Genomic DNA, 19,117 nt, shown 5'->3' on the forward strand with positions numbered 1-19,117 from the left:
CATGTTGTTGTCATATTCCTGTCATGCTGTTGTCATGTTGTTGTCATGCTGTTGTCATACTGCTGTCATGTTGTTCTTATCATGTTGTCAAATAGTTGTTTTCATCATATTGTTATGCTGAGGGGTATTGCATGAAACCAAGATAAGCGATTAAGCCGGGATATGTTGGTTATCTGGGCTGAATTTAGCCCTAAGTCGGTTGCATGAAAGCAGCTCAAACTAAACCCGGCTAAGTTACTGTGGTGATTTATCCGCTGCAGCTAGCTTGCTCCAGACCAGGCTAACTGCCGGAAGACACCTGCATGTCCAACGTCAATTCTGTGAGGAATTAATGTGTTTTACAGCATGTCCATGGTCTTCCTAAGTATGGCGCATCATTTTAATCATCCAGTATTAAAATATTACATATACAGTCACTGTACATCCAAATCTGTTCGTAATCGCAACAGCCTTTTTATATGGATTCGAGTTGCAGTTTTATTACTCAGGCCAAGTGTTATATTGCTATGCTAATGAAGACTGCTCGTCAAATTGCTGTCAGAGGTTTTATAAATATGTGTTTTATTGCATTAATTGAGATTACAAAACACAGCTGATGAGGTTACAAAGGTGCATTCAAAGAAATCCGTGACGAGGGCAATGTAGAATATTCAGGTCCAACTCCCCTTCACCTGTTCCCTCTTCATAATGGCTTGCCCTTTTTCGGAGGATGTGCTGGACGAGGAAGCCCGCATCCTCAGAAGAGCATTCAGACATGAACGAGTCTTCAGGGACAGCTCACATCCCCTGGCCTTTGGAGATGACTATGTCATTGAGAGATACAGATTTTCGGTTACTGGATTTCCAGATCCAGTTTTCTGAGTGTCCGGCGTTTAATCTCAAGATCCAGCTCCATTCCTTGGAGCTTGCTCTTTTTGAGTCAGCTTTTAACATCTGCCAGCTCTCTCTCTCTCTCCAGGTGCCCTGAATAAAGCGTTCTGACAGTTTGTGAAGTCTGTAAAGGAAATGTCAGTTAGCACAGCAGGATTTGTGCATAACGTAGATGTACTTTAGCCAATACTCACAATGTTACCAGGCCGCTTAGGAGACTGTGCAGCATCTGGGTCCTGCTACACATTTTCTATTAGCACCACATCACTGACTTCATATCCTTCATGGAATAAATAAGCAGGCCAATCCCATAAAACTGACATGCCTCAAGCCTTCTGGACTCCACCGACACAGTCTCCTCATCTGCAGACGTGCATTCTGCAGCTGCAGATGTGCCTTCCCCCTGCCGTATACATGCAGCGAGAGGACTCGGATTAAGATTTCACAGAACATACCGAGCCTGTGATTTCGAGACACTGTACTAACCGGATCATCTTCTGGTGGCTCCAAAAGTGTAATTGTGTTCCCAGACACTGCAAGGTTATCCAAAGTCAGACACTATATTATATTTGATTGTGTTCCATGTGCAGTAGAATTGCAGTACTTTGTGTACCTTGTATGAAGCGGACAGTTTCTGTGGCTGGGACAGAGTCAGTTATTGTCCCTCCCTGGATCCCCTCCATCACTGGCCTCCCTTTATTTAAATGGAGGCCAGTTCCTCTGCTGGAGTCACATCCTGGCTTGGTGGGCTGCCCCCTGTGCCAGTTCTATAGGCCTTTTTTTAACTGCTACAATCATACAGACATTGAACATGTCAGCAGACACCTCAGTTATTCACCTCATTTGTTCACGGTTATCTACTTTGGAGTCACTTACCAGCCTGCAAAATGTTCTTATATTTAATTTTTTCTTGCTGCCAGGTCCTTTTATGGCCAGACAGGTTTGTTCTTTATGAAGGACAGAAAGATAAAATAGATAAAAACGTTACATGAGGAAAATAGATTAAATGACACATTGTGGATAATTGTTTGCATCTAATCATACTCTACATTTCCTGAGTAACATGCACCTGCTTGTCACTCTTAAAGTATACGACAGTTAGTGGATTTGAAAAGTAACTCCTTTAATTGTAGCCTAATTATGACAGTTCCAGTGGAGCACTGTTTATTAATTGTACAGTTTTTGACTACTTACGCATTGAGCCGGTCGGCTATTGTCTGCCAGGCTCTCTCGCGTTCTTTACTTATGGCATTGGTTTTGCCTTTTTTCCTTATAATATCCTTAACTTCGTCAGAGAACTCCGTCAGGAGCTGTTGTTCAGCGGCCGTGACGTAGGACGCGCGACTTTTATCCATTTCCCCATCGGTGATTCTGTGAGCGATCGCGAGGTCTGCTTCAGTAAGCCGTGCACACGCACTTATCCCAACTATCTTCACCTGGCTTAACCTAGCCGCACCTTCTCATCCTGGCTCAGCAAACGTGCAATCAATTAAGCCAGGATAGGCCGCGCAAGCTAGGTCAAGCTGGGCTTGCTTAATTATCCTGGATTTCTTTATTCTGGTTTCGTGCAACATCCCTCTGTTCTTATCTGTCGTTGATGTCATATTGTTATGTTGTTGTCATGCTGTTTTGGTCATGTTGTCATGCTGCTGTCATCTCTTGTCATGTTGATGTTGTTATATTTTTATGTTATCATGCTTCTTTTGTCATGTTCTCATCATATTATCTTCATTCTGCTGTTGTCATGTTTTTGTCATAATTTTCTTGTCATGTCGTCATATTGATATTCATTTGTTTTTATGTTGTTGTGTTGTTAACGTCATATTGTTGTTCTCATGATGTCATGCTGTCATGTTTTCATCATATTGTCAGCTGGGCAGTATTCCACCAACATAGCTACAGAAAGCCAGGCTGTATCAGGAAAGCTTCGCTTGAACTAACACCAGCTCTGAATTAAGGCTCAAGCCGTTCCACTAACACATTCCAGCTGCATCTAGTTGAGCTAATCCAAGCCAGGCTTACATAGCCGTGGTTAATGACGCAAGGGAAACAGTAAACAGCTGCTGATTGTCTCCGGATGTACTGGCCCTGCTCAGTTTATTAATAACTCAATAATCAATATGCATCATCATATTTTCTGAATATATTATTGTGTGTGTGTGACCTACATTAACTCTGCACTGTTCCATCAGCAGCAGCATCTTACCAGCAAAGCGTACCTGCAGCAGGTGGAAATAAAGAACCAGAACATGTCTCAGAGTGGGAGGTATCTTTGAAGATATGTGTTCTAAACGTGTTGAGCTGTAAATATGTTGCTCTGTAGATACCAAGACAACGTCAGAGACCACTGCTACTGGTGGGGTCCTCCCCCTGAAAACCGTGGGTCTGGTGGTCTGAATGAGCTTTGAATGAAGCGTGCACGCTCTGCAGGGTCATTAATAAAAGGCCAAGCCATGGTAACCAGAAAGGAACCCTGTCGCTATCTATCTATATCTTTCTCCGTCCATCTCTTTAGATCAGCTTTCTCTTTCTCCATCTCTCTTTAAACACCCTCGGCCTGTATGGACGGGGCTAAGCTGATCCCTGTTTTACTGTTAGCCAACCAGAGGCAGTGGAGGTCGGGGTTCCTGAACCAGTGGCATTCACATGAGCCAGAACTCTGGCTTAAATCCAGCTTTGTGGAATACCCCTCAGTTGTCATGTTGTCATATTGTCATCACATTGTTCTCATGTTGTTGTCATGCTGCTGTTTGCTTGTTGGCATCTACATACTGCCTGAGCCACTGCCGGCGGTAGCTGTTGTTGTGGTCACGATGTGGTTGTCATGTTGTGGTCATGCTGTAGTTGTTGTGGTGTTGTGGTCATGTTGTGGTTGTCGTGTCGTTGTGGTCAAGCTGTTGTTGTCGTGTTGTTGTGGTCAAGCTGTGGTTGTCGTGCTGTTGTGATCATGCTGTGGTTGTCATGTCGTTGTGGTCAAGCTGTGGTTGTCTTGTTGTTGTGGTCAAGCTGTGGTTGTTGTGGTCATGTTGTGGTTGTCGTATTGTTGTGGTCAAGCTGTGGTTGTCGCGTTGTTGTAGTCAAGCTGTGGTTGTCGCCCCCTAGTGTTGTTGTGGTTGTCGTGTTGTTGTAGTCCCCTAGTGTTGTTGTGGTTGTCATGTTGTTGTGGTCATGTTGTGTTCATCGTGTTGTTGTGGTCATGCTGTGGTTGTCGTGTTGTTGTAGTCCCCTAGTGTTGTTGTGGTTGTCGTATTTTTGTGGTCAAATTGTGATTGTCGTGTTGTTGTGGTCATGTTGTGGTTGTCGTGTCGTTGTGGTCATGTTGTAGTCGTTGTGTTGTGGTGGTCATGTTTTGGTCATCGTGTTGTTGTGGTCATGTTGTGGTCGTCGTGTTGTTGTGGTCATGCTGTAGTTGTCGTGTTGTTGTGGTCATGTTGTGGTCCCTCAGTTTTGTTGTGGTCTTTGTGTTGTTGTGGTCATGCTGTGTCATGCTGTGGTGGTCATGTTGTGGTCGTCGTGTTGTTGTTGTCATGTTGCGGTCCCTTAGTGTTGTTGTGGTCGTTGTGTTGTTCTGGTCACGCTGTGGTTGTCATGTTGTTGTAGTCCCCTAGTGTTGTTGTGGTCGTCGTGCTATGTGATCATGCTGTGGTTGTTGTGTCGTTGTGGTCAAGCTGTGGTCGTCATGTTGTTGTGGTCATGTTGTGGTCGTCTTGTTGTTGTGGTCATGCTGTGGTTATCGTGTTGTTGTGGTCATGTTGTGGTTGTTGTATTGTTGTGGTCCCCTAGTGTTGTTGTGGTCACGCTGTGGTTGTCATGTTGTTATGGTCATATTGTGGTCCTTTAGTGCTGTTGTGGTCGTTGTGTTGTTGTGGTCATATTGTGGTTGTCGTGTTGTGGTGGTCATGTTTTGGTCGTTGTGTTGTTGTGGTCATCAAATCAAATCAAAACTTTATTTATATAGCACCTTTCATACATAGAAATAGCAACTCAAGGTGCTTTACAGAGAGTAAAATCCCCCAGAACCCCAACCCAATAGCAGCAAGACCACCCCCCACCCCTTCCCATCAAACACACACACATCACAGAGGGTAAAAGCAAGTTAAAAGGACCAAGGTCCTTGTGGTCATGTTGTGGTCGTCGTATTGTTGTAGTCCCCTAGTGTTGTTGTGGTGTTTTTGTGGTCATGCTGTAGTCCTCTAGTGTTGTTGTGGTCATGTTGTAGTCGTCGTGTTGTGGTGGTCATGTTGTGGTCGTCGTGTTGTTGTGGTCATGCTGTAGTTGTCGTGTTGTTGTGGTCATGTTGTGGTCCCTTAGTTTTGTTGTGGTCGTTGTGTTGTTGTGGTCATGCTATGGTCGTCGTGTTGTGGTGGTCATGTTGTGGTGGTCATGTTGTTGTTGTCATGTTGTGGTCGTCGTGTTGTTGTGGTCGTGTTGTAGTTGTCGTGTTGTTGTGGTCATGTTGTGGTCCCTTAGTGTTGTTGTGGTCGTTGTGTTGTTGTGGTCATGTTGTGGTCGTTGTGTTGTTGTGGTAATGTTGTGGTCGTCGTGTTGTGGTGGTCATGTTGTGGTGGTCATGTTGTGGTGGTCGTGTTGTGGTGGTCATGTTGTGGTCGTCGTGTTGTTGTGGTCATGCTGTAGTTGTCGTGTTGCTGTGGTCATGTTGTGGTCCCTTAGTGTTGTTGTGGTCGTTGTGTTGTTGTGGTCATGCTGTGGTGGTCGTGTTGTTGTGGTCGTTGTGTTGTTGTGGTCATGTTGTGGTCGTCGTGTTGTTGTGGTCATGTTGTGGTCCCTTAGTGTTGTTGTGGTCGTTGTGTTGTTGTGGTCATGCTGTAGTTGTCGTGTTGTTGTGGTCATGTTGTGGTCCCTTAGTTTTGTTGTGGTCGTTGTGTTGTTGTGGTCATGCTATGGTCGTCGTGTTGTGGTGGTCATGTTGTGGTGGTCATGTTGTTGTTGTCATGTTGTGGTCGTCGTGTTGTTGTGGTCATGTTGTAGTTGTCGTGTTGTTGTGGTCATGTTGTGGTCCCTTAGTGTTGTTGTGGTCGTTGTGTTGTTGTGGTCATGCTGTGGTTGTCGTGTTGTTGTGGTCATATTGTGGTCGTCGTGTTGTGGTGGTCATGTTGTGGTCGTCGTGTTGTGGTGGTCATGTTGTGGTCGTCGTGTTGTTGTGGTCATGCTGTAGTTGTCGTGTTGCTGTGGTCATGTTGTGGTCCCTTAGTGTTGTTGTGGTCGTTGTGTTGTTGTGGTCATGCTGTGGTTGTCGTGTTGTTGTGGTCATGTTGTGGTCGTTGTGTTGTTGTGGTAATGTTGTGGTCGTCGTGTTGTGGTGGTCATGTTGTGATGGTCATGTTGTGGTCGTCGTGTTGTGGTGGTCATGTTGTGGTCGTCGTGTTGTTGTGGTCATGCTGTAGTTGTCGTGTTGCTGTGGTCATGTTGTGGTCCCTTAGTGTTGTTGTGGTCGTTGTGTTGTTGTGGTCATGCTGTGGTGGTCGTGTTGTTGTGGTCGTTGTGTTGTTGTGGTCATGTTGTGGTTGTCGTGTTGTTGTGGTCATGTTGTGGTGGTCATGTTGTGGTCGTCGTGTTGTGGTGGTCATGTTGTGGTCGTCATGTTGTTGTGGTCACGCTGTGGTTGTCATGTTGTTATTTGTCCTCACCATGCTCGCTCTTGTCCTGACCCAAAGCCTCAGGCATGCTCAGTTGTGTCAACTCCTCTGGGGCCTCTGGGTAAATGATGGCGGTGTCGTTACGCTGCAGGTACTCAGCGATCATTGCTGGGTGACCGTTGTTTTCCTCCAGTTTTTGTTTCAGCAAATACTCGTCCAGCTCTGACAAGCCGTCCAGAGGTCTCACTGATTACAGGAAACATTAAGTTCAGCACGAGAATTGAGCAGTGAGGTGCTGATGCTTTTATTTCTAGTAGAACAGATGACTGTAACGCCTACTCTCTGGTCTCTAACCTGCAGCTACTCCACAACTCAGCAGCAGAGTCCTGACGAGGACCACCAGGTCTAAAATCACTGCATCGGCTCTCCGTGCGTTTCAGGATGATTTTAAGCTTCTTTTACTGGTTTATAAATGTCTTCATGGTCTTGGACCTTCTCATTTATCTGACCTTTTAAATTATGAGCCCTCGCAGACCCTGAGGTCCTTTGGTACCAGCCTCTTGGTTGTTCCCTAAAGTCAGAACCAGGACTGGTGAGGCCTCGGTCCACTACTACGGGCCTGGACTGGACCAGCCTGCCAGAGAACCTCAGGCTGCAGAGACTATACTTTACTTATTTAATTTATTTATTTCTATTAAATTTCCACTTGTTTATGTGGCTCCGTACAGTTTTTATGAACCCCTTTATTTCATTTTATTTTATTTAATTTTATTTAATTTTATTTTATCCTGAAGTCCTTTATCTCTATTTTTATTCTTGTAGGTCTTATCGGTTCTTGCTGTTTCTAAGTTTATTTAATCTTGTTTCTACTGTTTAACTCCAGTGTTTCTTCCTGGAGATCCTTCACACCGGTAGCTCTGCCTGCTCTGTCTGCAGGGTTGTTGCCATGGTAACTGCCCTTGTCTGGGGGCTGTGGTGTGGACCCCGGTCTGCCCTGGTCTGTGTGGGTCCTGTGGTGGCTCCCTCTGTGGTCATGGTGGGCTGGCTTCCAGTGGGACTGGATCCTAAGGTCCCGTTTCCTGGCAGCAGCATCAACCAGATATTTTCATTCTGCTGGTGTTTTATACGTCATCCAGTTCAGAGACGGTAGCCGGGGAAGGTCATGCTGCTACAGAACGGGGTCTGGCCGGTGGGGGGAGGCTACATGGGCTTTGTTTATGTGTGTGTGTGTTTGTGTGTGTGTGTGTGAAAGAGACACTATGAGGTGTGTGTTAATTTCTCGTTATAAACTTGTGTGCGAAGAATTTAAATTATATTTTTAATATGCAGAATTTGTTTCTATTACGTACAGCACTTTGTGTATGTGCATGAAAAGGGCTTTATAAATAAAATTTGATTTGATTTGATGTTGATCTTACCTGCACCGTCTCCTGCTGCCTCTGGACCATGAACATCAAACTCATCCCGCCGGACATCTGTCCACACACACACACACACAGACCACACATTTATCCTCCTGCCCCAATCAATAAAAGAATTTAATCCTAAATAAGATGAGTTGTTGCCCTGACAACAGATTAGCACAGTCAGTCTTAATGTGGATGATAAAAAGTGTTCACTTCTTGTTGGACACATGAATTTTTGTTTCCCATCAGGGACACCCACCCAGACCTTCAGCGTCCTCCAGCCTCCAGCTTTGTGCCTCCTCCTGGCCCTCCGAGTCCTCCTGGTCCTTGTGGGACATTGGTGCGTGGCCGACCCGGGGCGACACCTCCAGATCGGGAACGCCCACCGGGCTGCCTGCTTCTTCATCCTCTGCTCCTCCTCCTGCTGCTGCACTGTTAGTGAAGGTGTCTTCCGCATCGGTTTCTGAGGTCGTCTCCACCACGTTGTCATAGTTCAGGACTGAAATAGAGACACACACAGGCTAGCAGTTAGCTTAGCAAACAGAGCAGACTGTTGTTGGTTGTCATGACAACATTTTGTATCAGCTGCAATTTGACACAGTCGGTCATGTGTCGATGTGGAGGTGAAGGTGGGAGTAGCTGGGGGTATGATGACATCATGGGAACAGCCGGCAAGCCTGCGTTCAGCCAGAAAAGAGCCGAATTTCAGTCTCATTCTGTCTCAGATTGTGTTATCTGGTCTCCTGCTGCAGATTTTATCTGCAGACCAAGCGCTCCCACAGGAGGCGGCAGGGAGAGCCCCCCCACCCCCCACCTACATGGAGATTAGTCTATTCATAATATGATCTTTGTCTGCAGTCGGGGCATCGCTCACTTCCCGGACAACTGCACAACAGGTGCAAATGAAAAGGGGGGCTACGGTGGGTCGGGCTGAAATCTGCTGACCTGGGCTCAATACCAAGACGGGGGGGGGGTCAGGCTTTAATAAGAGGTGTGACCAGTTCAGATGGTGAAACCCCCACGGATCAAACACAGGAAAACCCAGTGCTCACTGGGTGGTCGGAGGTGGATGTAATGTGACTCCGCCCCCACAACTCTACTGTCAGTGCTTCTGTCTAAGAAAATGTGAGCTGCTGCATTCATTCACCGCTGTCAGCAGCCAATCAGAGCACAGGAAACAGCAAGCATGCATCACTCGCGCTGCATTCAAGCTCATCACGAAAACAACAACGATGATCTGCTGCTGATCCAGAGGCCTGAACCAGGAAACTGGATTTCCTCTTATCCAGGTAACTTCAGGGTAACTTGGGTACAACTAAGCTGTTGTAATCAGATCAATTATTTGGTCTGGTTAGGTATCGGTCAGACTAGTTATGTAGTCTGATTATTTAACAAGTCCGACTACATCATTAATCTGATAACTAATAATTAGTTATGCAGTCACACTAGTTATTTGGAAAAACTAGTTATGTGGTCAGATTTAGCCATTCAGTCAGACTAGTTAAGTAGTCTGACTACATAACTAGCTGGTTGGAAGTGAACCACACGATGATCCATACTAACTTTCACTTAACCCTGATTCATGGGAGTCTCCCTGGACCAGCATCCAGCCCAGCATCTGGACCAGAACCAGATCAAGAACCCAATCCAGGACCTGATCCAGATCAGCTTTTTCTATATTCTGTGTTCTTTTACATACACACACACACACACACACACACACACACACGATTATTGACCTCCTAAACAAAAGCTATTCATGGTGCTGCTTGTCTGCGGGTCACATGACTCCAGCAGAGTGGCAGATGTCACTGGGGGCAACACGGGCGGCGTCCACCATTTTGTTCCAACACACACCTGCAGCATTTCGGTGCAGAGACGTCGCGAACGTCTTTGTATCCATTCAGTCCAGGACAAAAGAGAGACGTCACAGGAGGATCTCCTCTTCTTCCTCCTCCTCGGCATCATCTTCATCCTCTTCATCCTCCTCCTAAAATATTTCTCCCAAACCGAAGAATAAACTCACTTTGTTTCCTGTTTACGGTCTGTGGTCATGTGACCTGGACACATCAAACTCCTCCAGAACATAATTTATCAATAATCCACAGTTTCCAGCTGATTGGAGGAAGATTGAGCTTCATGTAAATCCCAGTCATCCTCAAACCTTCAGCCAATCACAGCGCTCCGCTCCTCAGTCATCTGTAGTCACAACAAATGTCATTGTTGTCCGTGAAGACGTGTTCAAACCCACACGCTTCCCGGGTGTCCGCCTGTAAAGTCCACATCAGATGTCCTTCCTCGTCCAGGTGCTGCGTCCACATCCCACTGCTCCCTGCGAGGTACTGAGATGAAGCAGCTGCTTTGTCTGCCTCACTACCTCCTCCCCTCCCCTTCCTCCTAGTAGATCACCTGAGCAACAGCCAGTGGGGTGAAGGGGTGGGGGGGGGGCATGGAAAGGAGGTCGTTGCCTAGCAGCTGGATGTGATTCATCCCAGAGAGCAGAGGCAGGTGGGACACGTGGATATTGAGTCCTGTGACTGGACAACATCAGATGATGATCATAATACTGATACATGAGCTGCTTCCTGAAAGCAGCTCCATCCACAAATAATAACAATTACTAGGAAAACATTGTAGTAAAAGCTCCTGATCCCTGGACATCTGCAGCATGGCTGGGATTACTGATTCCCAGCAGCTCTGCAGCCTGCAAGACACTTCTCAGGGATTTGCATGAATGAGCTCTTCATGCTGATTTATTCAAATCAAACTTTTAATAGTATATAGCAGGGCTATTCAATTCGGTCCTACGAGGGCCGCAACCCAGCAGGTTTTCCATGTAGCCCTGCTTCAACACACCTGACTCAAATTAAATGGATCTAACAACCAATCAAGTTCTGAACAATGACTAATTAATTTGAGTCAGGTGTGTTGAAGCAGGGATACATGGAAAACCTGCTGGATTGCGGCCCTCGTAGGACCGAATTGAATAGCCCTGGTATATAGTAATAGTAATAGTAACTCAACCCAGGAAATGCTGGCAAAAAACTCTGACATTGCAAATGTGTAAATTCATTAAATATACGATATTAATTAATCGGACAATATAAATGGACATCACTCTGATCCCTTCCACTGTGTTACAGCGTGGACATTTTCTCACTTTTTATTTATAACCACGAAGACGGAGGTAAAGCTTTTGGCGGCGTATAGGTACATTTGTCGTAAAGGTGAGGACAGATTTTAGTTAGATTTTCAGGAAATGTCAGAGATGGAATAAAGATGATGGTGATTAGATTTTGGGGGTGATGCGGATCACCGCCTGGTGTTCGTGTCTCTGAGTGGACACAGGGACGTATGTCCTCCCCCTGGCATGGAAGCACTGACTGACTGCCTGGTTTTCTGGATGTAGTCAGTAAAGAAAGAAGCAAACTCCTTCCAGGCCCGGTTGGATAGAAGTTCTGGGTTACTGACCAGGAGGATCAGTTAGCCTGTTAACAGTAAACAAGGCTGGAGTTTTACTGCTGTTCTTAGCAACGATGTCAGAAAGAAAGATGGTCTGAATTTCTCAGCTCCAGGTTAGAAATCCTCAGTCTCTCTTTACAGATCTCATAGTGAACCTGCAGCTTTGTTTTCCACCACCTGCGTTCAGCTTTTCCACATTCTGGTTTTCCAGCTCTTACCAGCGGCATTTTTCCATGGAGCTCTCTTTTTGGCAGCGATCACTTTGAACTGCAAACTACTGCAGGTGAGTTGAGCTGTCCATGAGACAGATACTGCTTTAGTAAAACAACTCTGCTACATACGACAGGTGAGTAGTAAATGTTTAGTGTTCAGGAAGTGGACATCCTCTATCCCTCCATCAGTGGTCTGCAAAGTCCATATCTTGAGGGAGTATTTATTGCTGCTGATGATTTCAATCAGGCCAACATGAAGCTTCTTTTTCATTTTTACCAACATGAGAATTTTGTAACCAGAGGAGCCAACACACTTCATCACGTATACACCAACATCAAAGCAGCATTCAAAGCTCCTCCTCGCCCCCACCTAGGTTCATCAGACCAGATTTTAGTCATGCTAACTCCAACTAACCCACCCCTGCTCACCAGAACTAGGCCCACCTTAAAACTGGTGAGAGTATGGCAAGAAGGAGCTGCTTTGAATGGACGGCTTGGGCCTTGTTCAGAGACGCTGCCACCGGGAACCTGATGGCGTTTGCTGCCACTGTTTCTGCCTACATACACAAAATGCATCACAGTTAGAGCGAAACCTCGGATGACTGCTGAGACCAAGAGACGCTGCTTCTAAATCTGGTGATGCTGCGGTCCTATGAACAGCAAGAGCGAGGCTGAATAGAGCAATCAGACTAGCTAAAAGGGCCCACGGTCACAAAATACAAGACCACTTACAGGACCACAGGAAAACCATGAGACTTTAGCAGAGGGTTAAATCTGTTGCGGTCAATAAGATCACACCTCAGTCCTAATAGCAACACAGACTTCCTGAACCAACTCAATAAATACTTTGGACGGTTTGACGCACTCAGCAACACACCAGCAGTGAAGGCCACCCCCCAACAGGAAAAGCAGGTGCTGGGTCTCAACCCAGTCCACCAGACCCTGAGGAGGATTAACTCAGGAAATTCTTCGGGTCCTGACCAGATGATGGGCTGCATCTTCCTAACATGGTCCTGCATCAAGCGGTGGAGTCATCCTGCTACGAAGCCATCGTCCCAGCTCCAAAATCCGCTCAAACCGGTCCACTGAGGATGCCACTTCACCTGGTACTGGGTCACCTGGAAAACAAGAACTAACTGGTCCGGATGCTGTTTGTGGATTTTAGTTCAGCCTTCAGGTCCCACAGCATCTGATCTACAAACTGGGCCCACTGGGACTGAAGAACCCCCTGTAAGAACTGGATCCTGGACTTTTTGACAAACAGGCCTCAGTCTGTAGGGATGAAACAACGGGTCTGACACCATTACTTTGAACGCCGGCTCTGCACAGGGGTGGGTTCTCCGCCCTCTGCTCTACAACCGGTGGCGGGACTGGTCCCTAGACTGTATATAAAAGATGGGCGGAGCCTCTGTGACATCACCCGTAGGGTTCTAAAGAGTTGAACTGAAGCTCATTGGGCAGTTCCCACCGTCGTCATCTTGGTAGCGTCGCGTGTGTCGTCATTCCTGGAAAATCCAAAAATGGGCAAAGAGGTGGAGCTGAGAAGGGGACTGTGAAGGTGGGGGTGGATGATTGACACCCATCAAACTCCGAGCTGCCTGTAGCTAAGAGCTAACCGAGCTAACCCTAAGCTAACGGTAGCTAGCGCGCTGTTAGCCGGCTAAAAACCGTGTTTGTGCTGCACTCTCCCTTCTTTCTATGGATATTGGGTACCTGCCAATCAAAAGGACACGCCCCTAATTATGTAGTATTTCAAGATTAAATAACATCCAAACAGATGAGTTAGAAAGAAATTCACCCCCCTCACAGTTGTCATGAAGGTAAACTTAAGCTTTTAATCCTAAAATGGATTTTTGTACCAGGCTTTAAACATGTTTATTTCTGCTGTGAAGTTGGTCTTTTTAACATGGGAGTCTATGGGGATTAACTTTGTTTTGGAGCCCCTAGTGGACGAGGGGGGAACTTCAGATTTTTGCACTTCTGCATAGGCTTCACATTTTACAGGCGGAGTTTGCTGCTTTGTCTGGTCCAAGAGAGGCACTGTAGGCAGGAGGTCAAACTTTGGCTTATTCTGCCATATTTACATTTTTATTCTATTCTATTCTACAGTCATTTAGCAGACGGTTTTATCCAAAGCGACTTACATTTGAGAGTAAAAACAACACAAGCAAGAATTCAAACAAGATGGACGTCATCATTAAGCGGTAGTCAGACTGCTGGAGTCCAGGTGGACCAGGTGGTGCTGCTGTGAAGATCGACCCACACATTATGTTCCTGGGAATTCACGTAGCCAAGAACCTCACCTGGTCCCTGCTCACCTCCTCTACTGCCATAAAGGCCCACCAGCGCTTGCACCTTAGCCCACCAGTTTCCACCACCTTCTCCAGAGGCACCATAGAGAGTTTACCAGCAGCATCTCCCTGTGGCAGACCAGAAGTCACTGAGAGGGAAGAGAGGGTTACTGGGGTCACCTGCCCCCCACCTCAGGACCTTCCTGACCAGGGCGGTGAAGACCATCAAGGACCCCAGTCCTCCCTCCCATGGACTGTTTTCTGTCCTGCCCTCAGGGAGATGGTACCAGTCTGACGAGCAGAACTGGAAGCTTCTGGGACAGTTTTTATCCAGCGGCCGTCAGACTGCTTTAAACACAAGCTAAAGTGCTAACACGCTAACACCTAGCAACCTGAAGCAATACTGGGTACTGGCACTTTAACTCAACATTTGGACTATATTTATATGAATTCCTGTGTTATAACTATTGTTGCTTACTTTTACTTTTCATTTCATTCTGCATCTCTGGTGTCCTGTTTTGAATGACAGTAATCTTCTTCTTCTTTTTCTTTCTTTTCTTTTCAAGTGGCTTCATACGGTCAGGTGACATACTACACTGTGGTCTCTCTTCCCTTCCCCCCCTTGACCATCACCTGGTCCAGCCTAGAGCAAGATGTGCTCATCATACTTTCTTGACTTTTATTGTAGTTGAAATCTCTGCTCACCATTTACACCAGTGTGTCCATGTTACGGCACACACTACGTGTTTGCCCTCCTCCAACAGCATCTTAGACCTGTCCTACACCTGGGACGCTGTCCCCTGCAGGAAGATCCGCTGTCTCCAAGACCTAAGCAAGCAACAGAACACACATCTGTCGCCATGGAAACACAGAAATACACTCACACCTGTTGCCATGGAAACAGACTGAGAAATTAAACAAAAGTGACTGAACAGAATGAGGCTGCATGAAAATAGAGTGTGTTTAGGTATGTGTGTGTCTTTAGGTGTGTCTGTGTTTTTAGGTACATGTGTGTGTGTTTAGGTGCGTGCATGTGTGTGCTATCAGTGTGGAGGTGTGACCACAGAAAGTTCCTCTTTGAACTGGTTCAGTCTTAATCAGGTCTCAGCACCTTGAGCTCAGCAGGTCGGTTGAACTCCACCCAGAGACCACCGACCTCAGACCAGCTCAGTCAGCTGACTCACCTGGACCAGTTCAGCCGGGTCGGTGCAACTGGTCCAACAGGTAAACATCCCTGATCAGTGTAAACTCCTCCCTTTCTGCTCCAGTCCCTGTTGTACATCAGTTTGTATAAAGGTGTTGTCACCATGGCGACAGCGGTTGCAGACAGCAGACTGTAAAACAGGTCAGTTGGAACTGACGCTGCCGCGTGGCACCCACAGCCATGTTAGTCTGGGTTAAAGTAAACTTTATGAGATGTTCAGGAGATGGGTCTGAAACCAGAACAGGATTCTAAAGGTTCCAGCCACCTTCAAGCTTGGGTCAGGTCCGGTTCAAGCCTGTTTCAGACCCAGTTCAGGCCAGGTCCGACTCGGTTCAGTGAGGTCTGTGAGGGTTGTGGGTACCCTATCAGCAGTGGAGCGGCGGTTGGAGCCTCACCTCAACCTCGCCGCTTGATTAGACAAACAGGAGAAAACATGGCTGCTCCTCTCTGATAAGACGACACGCTGATACCAGAACTACCGCGCATGTGTGTGTGTGTGTGTTCCAAAGAAGGTCAGAGGTGTGAACACGTCTGGCGTCTTTCTGCAGTTGACATGTTCAGACACACCAACACACAGACACACACACAGTAAAAATTCGGATTGATATTTCTACACCATCCTCTGACACAGGGTGTGTGTGTGTGTGTGTGTGTGGGGGGGGTTGATCTCAGCCAGATCACAGCCAACACACAGCTGACTGAGTCAACACTGAGCCAACATACCAAATGAATCCTACTCAGTAGAACTTGATAAAAGAACTAAACATTTGGATCAGAACATTTTGTTCAAATGGTCACGGTAAACGGTCTGTATTTATAACGCTTTACATCATACATCACATTCACACACTGATGGTGGAAGCTGCCATGCAAGGCGCTAACCACGACCCATCAGGAGTAATTTGGAGTTCTGTGTCTTGCTCAGGGGCACCTCGACATGAGCTTGACAGGCCGTGGATCGAACCGGCCATCCTCAGGCTACAAGACGACCATTCTACCCACTGAGCCATACTTAGCGCCAAAGATTTCCTTTGTGTGGAAACTTCAGATACAGCTGAACTGAATCATACTTCCAGGTGTTCATCACCCAGCGTCTGACAGCGTGACAAGCTGCAGCCACACACTCTGTGTCAGGTATTGCTTCACTTCACACTCAGAGGTATTTTCATCGGTTCCTGGAACCACTTGCAGAAGTGAAACTGCTGATGGAGTCACTTTAAAATTGACTCACAAGACCTTTGTCCACCACAACCTGCAGCCGGACACCAGCACCGGGCACAGCGCAACAGAAGAAGAACAAAAAAAAAAAAAAAAAAACACAGCTGTCAGCACTTCCTCAGGTCACAGACACCACCTCCACACCACTAGTCTGCTTCTGACAGTAAACGCCGACAACAACGAGGCAGACAGAGCAGGTTGATGTCCAGGCCACAAGGAGATGTTCAGTGATAACAGCAACCAACACACACTCACCAACAAGCTAACACATAGCAACCATCAAGCTAACACCTACAAGCCAACACGCACTGACCAACAAGCTAACACCTAGCAAACATCAAGCTAACACCTAGAAGCCAACACACACCATCCAACTAGCTATCACCTAGCAACCATCAAGCTAACACCTACAAGCCAACACGCACCAACCAACTAGCTAACACATAGCAACCATCAAGCTAACACCTAGGAGCCAACACACACCGACCAACTAGCTATCACCTAGAGGCCAACACACACCGACCAACTAGCTAATACCTTGAGGCCAACACACACCAACCAATGGGCTAACACCTAGCAAACATCAAGTTAACACCTAGATGCCAAAACGCACTGTCTAACAAGCTAACACCTGGTAACCATCAAGCTAACACCTAGGAGCCCACACACCGACCAACTAGCTAACACCTAAAGGCCAACACACACCGACCATCAAACTAACACCTAGAAGCTAACACACAATCAACAAGCTAACACCTAGCAAACATCAAGCTAACACCTAGTAGCCAACAGACAACGGCCAACAAGCTAATGGTGCATTCCAGTTGTCTCGGAATTCTGAACAGTTGAGAGTAGGTCATGTCATTATGAGGTACCCATACTATACTATACCATTTTATTTCTAAAGCACTTTAAAAACAATGTACCAGCTGACTAAAGTGCTGTACAGTAAATAAAAAGAGAAAAAAGCATAAAAACCACACAAATAAAGAACAAGGATAAAAATACAAACAAGCCTATAAATGACCACATAGCTCTATATACTATAAGAAATTGAATATAACAAAAGTACATACAAAGGGTAAAATACACAGATGAACACTCACACATGTAATTATGTCACGTCATGTCTCTACCTGCCGCCTGCACACAGCTGAGCTACACTCCCACCTACACAGAGCAACACATCAGTTTGATCTAGTTCACAGCAGTTTGATCCAGTTCACAAACATTTGATCCTTTTCACATCAGTTTGATCCATTTCACGTCGGGGCATAATGGGGAGTCCAGCTTCCTAAAAGTTTTCAGTCAACAACAGAAAACAGTGATGTGGAGAACTAGAGCTGCAGAACAGGAAGTGTAAGAGAAGAAAAGGAAATAAAAGAGTGTGAGGGCACCACGGGAAGGTGTGTGTGTTCTCAGAAGTGGAAGGAGAAGCAGCAGTGCGGCGGCGAGGTCAGTGCAACCCACCAAACGTGTCAGCAGATTACAGCAAAGGGAACTCAAGGACGACACAAAAAGAGGAAACATATCTGACCGTTTTATCTGAGTTTCTACCTGCTGTCTCATTGCCAGGCCACACCGCAAACACAAGAAGAAGAACATGGCTTAGGCCACGCCCACACAGACACCAAAAGTGTGTTAGTTTTTTAAAAAATTTTCGTACAGAAGGTAGTTTTTCTAGAGATGAAAACTCTGTAGTACTAACACCAGGCCTGTAGGTGGTGCTGCAACTAGCCCCTGTTCATACCAGTTCAACAGAACCAAACTGGAAGTAAGCATCTCCATGTTGGAGGTCTAAACCTGATCCTGATTCTGGCTTTGGTTTTGGTTCTGCATTTGGTTCGGATACTGGTTCTGGTCCATGTGGTGTGAATAGGTTCTAGTTCTGGTCCAGGGACCGTTGGTCATGGGGTCAGATAAAAAGATGTGTCTGGGTTTTCCAGAGTGAGGGAAAAGGTGGTGTCTGCAGATGCATAAGATTACAGGTTTCTGACTCCAGAAACATCCAAACCATGGACACCTGAAGCAGAACTGGTCCCCTTTGCGACATGAACTCTGTCTTCAGATCACGGGGCAGGGACTTGGTCTGGAAGGACAACAACTCAAACAACAAAGATGAGTCACTGGTAGTTCTGACAGAAGTGTGTCCAGATGTCCAAGCTGTGTGAAATGTAAACCAGAACCTTATCATCATTTATTCCCAGTAGCAGATCATCAACATGTCAGAGAATGAAATTGAGACGTTTCACCATGAGATGGAAATATGAGCTGATAGTGAATCTGATGCAACAACATGTCTGGAAAAAGCTGGAACAGGAGTAACAAAAGGCTGGAAAAGTACCTGGTACAAACCAGAAACACCTGGAGGAGCATTGGACAACTAATCAGGTTACCTGGCAACAGGTCAGTAACATGACTGGGTATAAAAGGAGCATTTCAGAGAGGCAGAGTCTCTCAAATGGAAAGATGGACAGAGCTCCTCAGACATTGACGATCCTCCATCTACAGTTTAGAATATCAACAGAAGATTAAGAGAATCAGGAGGAATCTCTGTATGCCTGGGACAAGGCTGGATGCTGGTGATGTTCTGCATTAAAAGCAGACATGATTCTCTACTGGAAACCACTGCATGGACTCAGGAAGACTTCCAGAAACCACTGTCTGTGAACACAGTTCACCCTGAAACCCACAAATGCTCCATCATGCAGAGAAGAAGCCAGATGTAGGACAGGATCCAGAACCAGCTTCTCTGGACCAAAGCTCATTTAAAATGTTCTGAGGCAAAGTGGAAACCTGGATGAAGATGTGAACTAGTTTGTGGAAAGCATGGACGGCGTGTCCTGCAGACTAAAGA

General features: G+C 46.3%; 1 protein-coding gene across 5 annotated transcripts in view; it reads right to left on the reverse strand.

The window, feature by feature from the left end:
• Positions 1–19,117, reverse strand: part of zeb2a (zinc finger E-box binding homeobox 2a) — a 63,737-nt gene that overhangs the window by 31,407 nt on the left and 13,213 nt on the right. For 2 of the 5 annotated variants that reach the window (XM_042002389.1, XM_042002386.1), the window contains exons 2-4: positions 8,133–8,372; positions 7,886–7,942; positions 6,519–6,713 (exon numbers count right to left, since the gene is read on the reverse strand). In XM_042002389.1, the coding sequence (XP_041858323.1) occupies positions 6,519–6,713; positions 7,886–7,942; positions 8,133–8,372 (492 nt within the window). Of the gene's footprint in view, positions 1–6,518; positions 6,714–7,885; positions 7,943–8,132; positions 8,373–9,730; positions 9,824–19,117 lie in introns of those variants that run through there. The other 3 variants (XM_042002388.1, XM_042002387.1, XM_042002390.1) reach the window with 3 other exon arrangements.

Source organism: Melanotaenia boesemani, chromosome 12, assembly GCF_017639745.1.
Source record: "Melanotaenia boesemani isolate fMelBoe1 chromosome 12, fMelBoe1.pri, whole genome shotgun sequence".
Classification (NCBI taxonomy): Eukaryota; Metazoa; Chordata; class Actinopteri; order Atheriniformes; family Melanotaeniidae; genus Melanotaenia; species Melanotaenia boesemani.